The sequence below is a fragment of the Channa argus genome, chromosome 13 (assembly GCF_033026475.1).
Source record: "Channa argus isolate prfri chromosome 13, Channa argus male v1.0, whole genome shotgun sequence".
Classification (NCBI taxonomy): domain Eukaryota; kingdom Metazoa; phylum Chordata; class Actinopteri; order Anabantiformes; family Channidae; genus Channa; species Channa argus.
In genome coordinates, this window is record NC_090209.1 from 13,812,032 (window position 1) to 13,819,210 (window position 7,179).

A 7,179-nucleotide genomic window follows, 5' to 3' on the forward strand; every position below is an offset into this window, starting at 1 on the left:
GCATGGTTTGATCTATGAACCTGGTTGCACATGTCTGATTGAGTTTCACAGGGGTCTCATGGGTACCAGTGTCTTTTCCAGATGGCTACACAGTTTAAACTCATTACAGACATCCATCCCTCTCGGAAATGAACTCCTTGCTAACATGACATGGTTTGAGGTTACGCCTCAGCTAAAACAACAATATGACTTTGATCTTTTTAGACGTTTCACAGTGCTATGCTTTGTATGACTTAACTGTGCCTCCTCTGAGCATGTACCTCCCGCATAGCTCTCTGGAGGCAGGACATGAAGAACGATTGGACTGTGTGGAGCAGACAAAGTGTGTGTGTGTGTGTGTTTGATTTTCTTTGGACGGAGGGGGTTGTGGGTGAGGGAAAGACTCTGAGACTAGGTTTCTACTTTCTACTAAAAAAAAAAAAAGAATCCTTTTAGCAGTAGGACCCAGAGGAATTTGTAGGAATAACTGGACCAGCACACCTTTATGTTGTCTGAGGCAGGACAAAGATATAAAAAAAGTTGTCCAACATTGTTAACAAAAAAGGTTGAGCTATGAGGCATGTCATTGGCTAGGACGAGTCTGACAGGAAAATGCAATGGCTCTTGAGGTCAGGGCAGAGTCTGTTATATATATTGACAATTCGTGTGGCTCTAAAACAGGCTCTGCACAGTGAACTACCATCACTCATCCTAAAGGGACAATATGAGCGCCTCTGTGGCCGTATACAGAAATATTTACACGGAAGACCGCTTCAAACAGGCCTACGGCTCCGGGGTCAGCACAAATGGAAATTTGCGACTTCGTGAAAAACTCGCAAGGAGGTGCAGGTGTTCAAGGCTCGCCTGTCTTCACATGTTGAGAGACAGAGTCCCCATTTTCAACTGGCTGCTGGGATACAGGCTAAAGAAATGGATTCTAGGAGACACTATAGCAGGACTGACAGTTGGTATCCTTCATATCCCACAGGGTGAGTAAAATATTGGGTGTCAGGGTGGAAATGCGCTTTAATTAATGAGGGGAAATGAAAGTTAACATAATACCATATGTCAGTATTCAATAGTTTCATTTTTTATATAATAAACTGAGCCAGAATTTTACAACAGCAAAAACTAAACTAAACTAAAAACCCCAACTACAATATAATTATTAATTATTTAGACAACTGTAATTATGAAGATCGATTATATAAATAATATGAGCAACAATTATAGGTTGCGATAGGTGGCAAGGAGCAATTTAATGACTTCAGGGTAAAATTTCACAGTGATATTAATAACTTGTGTTAAATATAATTTGTTTGTCATAGGTAAACTTTGAATTCTACAGCGTGAACATGTTTAAAACACTTTAAAATACAGACTAAGAAAAACATAGTGAGCTGATAAATCTTCTTCTTAAATGTCCTTCCATAAACAGGTATGGCTTTTGCTTTACTCACTTCTGTGGCACCCATATTTGGCCTTTACACCTCCTTCTTCCCCGTGGTCATTTACATGATCTTTGGCACAGGTCGCCATGTGTCCACAGGTAAGACATAAAGTGTCCACATAACGTCTACTGTATATTTTAGATTTTATTCTGGACAGTTACTATGAGTAGCCACGTTATCTCATGCATGCACTTCCACTGTTACTGAGTTGATAGGACTTTTCTTAGGTACCTTTGCTGTGGTGAGTCTGATGACTGGCTCTGTGGTGGAGCAGCTGGTTCCCACTCCGCTGGAACTGAACTCAAGCACCCCCGAAGGAGCTGAATTTGAGGCCCAGAGAATTGGAGTGGCCTCAGCTGTAGCTCTCCTGTCAGGAATTATAATGGTAAGTCAGATGTCTAAGTCACTAATTCCAAATGTCAAAAATTTAAATTATAATGTAGCAGTGATAGCAGATTTTTCTGTTTGTAAAGACTGTTTGTCTTGAATGCCTGATGCTCATAATATTCTGTTAATGTCTTTTGCTGCAGCTCTGTATGTTCAGTCTTCAGCTGGGCTTCCTCTCCACCTATCTGTCAGATCCAATTGTTAAAGCTTTCACCAGTGCTGCTGCTTTCCATGTAGCTATCTCACAGCTGCAAAGCATGCTGGGGCTACGGCTCCCTCGCCGCACTGGAGCTTTCTCGCTCTTCAAGGTAAGCAGTGCTTCTTGGTGAGTATTATCTGGGCACTTTATGCTGTTTCCTCAAAGCTCAATCACTTGTGTGTTCAGACTTTAGCGACAGTGATGGAGAATCTGCCTCACACTAACTTGGCTGAGCTTCTGATCTCCTTGGTGTGTTTGGCTGTCCTGGTCCCAGTCAAGGAGGTCAACATGCGGTACCGGCAACGCCTGCGCACACCTATTCCAGTGGAGATCCTCACAGTTAGTCAGCTTAATTCATAATGACCAAGTGCATCTTTAATATTAACAATGTCAATAACAGGCCACAAATTATGGTTTTATGCTTCCTTCTCCAGGTTATTGTTGCCACAGGTGTGGCCTATGCTTCCTCTCTGGACTCCAAGTACAACATTGAGATAGTTGGGCACATCCCAGCTGGGTAAACATCTAGATTTATAACTTATAACACTGCAGGACTCCGTCTTTTTCATTAGTTTGACTTATAAACTTCTCATACTCAGATTCCCAAGTCCAAGGATGCCTGCCTTGCACACTTTCCCTGACATTGTTGGAGACACAGTAGCCATAACATTTGTTGGTTATGCTGTGTCAGTCTCGCTTGCAATGATTTATGCCGACAAACATGGATATTCAATACATCCTAACCAGGTATACTATAGTATTTTATAGTCCTGGCAGGTGCTTGCTGAAATGTTGTCTTCTCACCAATCTTTCAACTTGCATGTTGACCCTTGTCTTTGAATTCAGGAGCTGTTGGCACATGGGATCTCCAACATGGTGTCTTCTTTTTTCACCTGTTTTCCCAGTTCAGCCACTCTTGCCACCACTAATATACTGGAGAGTGCTGGAGGATACACACAGGTGGTGTACTTTACTTGAGCCTTGGTACATCTTGTGTCACATTTACAATCCAGTAGTAGGCACAATCTGAAACAAAACGCTCTATTGTATACCGGAACCTGCTATTTCTAATTTGATTGAAAAGCTTTTTATAATAGGAAAAGGCAGTTTCATTTATTGCATTAACTCATGCTTCAAACAGAGGAGCATCACAGGTCTGCATATTCAATTATGATCAACAGAGGAATATGAAATGCCGACTTCACACTCAATTTTCACTATGTATTCACTCCATATTAATTTGCCCTAAATGTAAATAGCAAGTTGCACACATAGGTTCTCAGGTTTTTAGGATTCACTTGTATATTGAAATTGCATACTCTCAAGGCGTATTGAGTCATCGAGTCAGGTTGAGACTTGAGACAAAATGATTTTTATTGTGTGTGTCCCTGCAGCTCTCTGGCTTGTTCACTAGCCTGGTTGTTTTGATTGTCCTGCTCCTGATTGGACCCCTATTCTACTTCCTACCCAAGGTGTGCTCTATTTCTACAGGCATGGAAAAGAAGAAGGGAAATATTAGAGCGCTAACATCCTACTTTACCTGTGTCTCCAGGCTGTCCTGGCATGCATTAACGTCACCAGCCTCAGGCAGATGTTCCTGCAGTTCCAGGACCTACCTGATCTATGGAAAATCAGCAAGATTGACTTTGTAAGGTCTTTTATTAGCAATAACATTAAGACACAAGAGTATTCCTGCAATGTGATCCCCACGCATAAGAATAAATCACAAGAGACCGGAAGGATCTTGGTTAATTAGCTCCGTAGTCACCACTAGGTCAACAACTTATACACGAAGCACTGTTAATTGAGTTTTTCAGCAACTTTTACAATATTTTATCAGCCTGTGGTCTGGCTACAGTCTTAAAAAGAGAACTTTCTTCACTATATCTTGAGTAAAAGTATGTGGTTTTAGCAACAATTTCCGTTTTGTGGGCCTACACAGTATTTTTTTCATGCAATTTGTATCAGCTAACGTTTACTACCCGATGACAGTTTGACAAAGCACATAGTTTAAATAATAACTGCAAGTTTATTTGCACTAAACACGCCTCCAGCCAGTGAGAATATGTATTAATAAGGTCATGGGATCACGAGTGCAGGTAGTACTTCTGATAAATCGTCTTCCTACTTCCCCTTTCCCCTTTCATGCTAAAATGCTTGGCTGGAATTAATTATGTTTTTCACTGACAGGCTTCCATTGTTATTTGTTATATCCTGACATGACAATATGTTATTGTTGCCCCTTCTTTGTGTAGATGGTTTGGGTGGTAACCTGGCTGTCTGTAGTTGTACTTAATGTGGACCTTGGCCTCGCCATCGGGGTGGTTTTCTCTATGATGACTGTCATCTGTCGCACACAAAGGTACAATTTTAATTTCCTCTGCACAAATATTATGGTGTAATGCACCTGGTGCTCCTGCCAATTCATATATTACAAGAAAAAAACATTGTGTTTAGTTCAGTTGGAGCAAAATAAATAAATAAATAGGCCATGTTTTGGCTATAAATTACAGCGGAAAGTATGTTAGTCATGCTCTGGGCAAAGTCAACAAGCGTATTTCTTCACTTCATATCTGTTCACGCCATGTATCACAACGTGTCACTTTAATTTAAAATTAACCCATTATTTAACAGGGCTGGATGCTCAGTACTTGGCCGGGCCAACAACACAGAAATATACAGACCTCTGGAGAATCACAGCAAGGTGAGAGTATACTCCTATTCTTATTATTTCCGAGTATTATTTCTTGCAATGTGTGGGAAAAAAAACAACAGGAATATCCTAGAATTAAGCTGAGATGATGTTTAGATGGCGTTTCCTTTTCAGTGCTATGAGATACCTGGAGTGAAGATCCTGACTTATAATGGACCTATTTATTATGGAAACCGTAGCTTCTTCAGGGAGGAGATGAGCAGGTTGTTGGGCCTAACGCCAGAGAAGATCCGCAGCTGGGAGAAGGCCAGGAAAGCCCTGGAGAAACGGGAGAGAGAGGTCACCGTCAACACTGTGGTACGATGCTGCAATGGCCAAATGAGCAGAGACAAAAGTGAACAGGGTAGAATCTATAGAATCCAATTTCTTCACACTGTCTTAATTATTCCCCTCCCCCATTGTTTCTTTTTTTAGGAAGGAGGCATTGCAAACTTTTCATTTTCTTCAGAAAATGAGTTCTTCAAATCCGGTAGATGATTACCTTTTTGCTGGAATTTGTGATTAATAAATATGCACTATCCAAAAGGCCTTCATCTTAAATTTTTAAAGATTAAATTAGCATTTGACTGTGGATAATATGATGGAAAGCTACAATTCTCTGTTCTGCAGAAACACCTAAGAATGAAGTCCAGGCAGTGTTAATTGATTGCAGCCGTGTGATATTTGTTGATGTTGCTGGAGCAAGACTCTTCACACAGGTCAGTTTGCTGAAGCATGACATAATGTAAACTTCACTTCTCCATTTGTTTCTCCTTTATGTCAATATGATTGATTGCTTTGGGCTTTTACAGATGTGCACTGAATGCCAGAAAATTGGAGTTCATGTATATTTGTCAAACTGCAATGGTAAGACCTATTTATCGAAATCAGTGTATACCTCTTATGCAATTTGTATTTGTTAGAAGTTTAAGACATACATACAGTGCTTAATGCATTCATACATATTACATGTGTCATAACTTAGTAATCAGTGTGATCAATGATTTTTATTCCCCTAGAAAGCATTTTAAAGATCTTCACATCAAGTGGCCTTATGAACTACATGAATCCTCAACATATTTTTGTCACTATTCATGATGCTATAATGTATATTCAACAGCAGAAGGTACGCTACAGAACAGAGCTGTTCCCAAATTACATTTCTGAGACTTTGATTTTTAATTTGGTTGTAAACAGATAATGACACTGCCATTGTCTGCCTTAGGAAAAACCTGCAGAGAACACCACAACTGTTTGGGTATGAGGCAGAGACGAGTCATGCTCCAATCAACCACATGTCATGGGCTAAAATGGACGAGGGCATTAGATGTTCTACATTTATTACCTTAATTAAAAAGCTGGGACTAAGTGCTGAGTTTCACTCGAGCATTTGATCCAAATTGTGTAGCAGTGTTTCTAAGACACAGTAGCTTATTGTAGCAGATAATTTTGAATTACAATGATCATTGCTTTACAGTATTACCTGTTTTCTCGCAGTTTTTCGAGTCATGCTTGGCAAACCTTAAACTGATTTTAGCAACTAGTCATTCAGTTTTTTTTAAAGATAAAACTGCATATGACAGATCATTTTCTGGATTTGTATCATATATGCTGGAAGATTAGAGTAGTAATATTTATTGTTTGTTTGTTGTTTGCAGTACAAATATAAAGTGCACTGAATACTTAAAATTATTTGCTTATTTATATGTACTTGAATATGTACATTAAATTTCATCCCATACGTCACTAAAACAGTGTTGCTTAGCTTCATACATATTTTGGAAATACCTTTGTCAGCAACTATGACATCCAGTGGCTGGCCAAAAACAAGCATTCTCACTTAATCAAAACTAAATTGAATAACTGTCAGAGAATTGCAGGATTACGGGTTTCTATACCATTACTTTGGTTTCTGTTGGTAATAAGTAAGATACATTTAGGAAAAAGTGGTGTGGAATGTGAAGCATGCCACTGTCAGCTTTTGGGAGGGAGAAGAAGGGCTCTCTTTGTATCTGTGAACTTCTGCAAACCTGTTTGTCTCCACTAAGAGATGAAAAATGATCAAATACAGTATTCAAATGACAAAGATGGCCACAGCAAAGTATCCATTCTAGCATGCATGTTGCATGTAGTCACACCTTCACAATTTTAGAATCAGAATCACAAAAATTAAAAGTTTACTGATTCTGATTCTAAAATTGGCTGTTGTGGATAAAAGTTTATTTTTTCAAACACATATACAACATTGATTGGCTACTAAATTAGATAAGACTTGTTGATTCTGTCTACCATATTCCACAGAAACCTCATCATGTCTCTGCTCCTCTTCATAATCCAGTTACCTTGACCTGATAAAACTATATGTAGTTTGAGTTCAAAACCAGGACAAAGAAAAAAACTAATTATTTTCTTGCTTGATGTTGGATATCCAAGTTATTAAATTTTCCAGTGCATTTTTCAAAGAGGCCTCT

The 7,179-nt window shown here is 39.2% G+C and overlaps 1 protein-coding gene across 3 annotated transcripts; it reads left to right on the forward strand.

Moving 5' to 3' along the window:
- The first annotated feature begins 355 nt into the window (after window positions 1-355).
- On the forward strand, window positions 356-6,283 carry slc26a10 (solute carrier family 26 member 10). Of its 3 annotated transcripts, XM_067527623.1 has the most exons (18): window positions 373-968; window positions 1,418-1,528; window positions 1,658-1,815; window positions 1,961-2,125; window positions 2,203-2,355; window positions 2,451-2,533; window positions 2,616-2,763; window positions 2,863-2,976; window positions 3,411-3,488; window positions 3,569-3,664; window positions 4,272-4,378; window positions 4,651-4,720; window positions 4,844-5,026; window positions 5,144-5,198; window positions 5,339-5,427; window positions 5,521-5,575; window positions 5,728-5,834; window positions 5,934-6,283. In XM_067527623.1, exons 1-18 carry the CDS (start codon window positions 704-706, stop codon window positions 5,970-5,972), a joined length of 2,076 nt encoding a protein of 691 aa, XP_067383724.1. In that variant the 5' UTR covers window positions 373-703; the 3' UTR covers window positions 5,973-6,283. The 3 variants fall into 3 exon arrangements, 2 of the variants coding, with proteins under 2 accessions (XP_067383724.1, XP_067383725.1); XR_010916401.1 differs by lacking the exons at window positions 5,728-5,834; window positions 5,934-6,283 and having other exon boundaries at window positions 356-968; window positions 4,909-5,026; window positions 5,521-5,571; XM_067527624.1 differs by lacking the exons at window positions 2,863-2,976; window positions 3,411-3,488.
- Window positions 6,284-7,179: the final 896 nt, after the last annotated feature.

Coding starts and splice junctions, on each gene's coding strand:
- slc26a10 (XM_067527623.1), top strand. CDS start 704: ATGAGCGCCTCTGTGGCCGTATACAGAAATATTTACACGGAAGACCGC. Junction 1,816..1,960: donor TCCTGTCAGGAATTATAATG/GTAAGTCAGATG, acceptor CTTTTGCTGCAG/CTCTGTATGTTCAGTCTTCA. Junction 4,379..4,650: donor GTCATCTGTCGCACACAAAG/GTACAATTTTAA, acceptor ATTATTTAACAG/GGCTGGATGCTCAGTACTTG.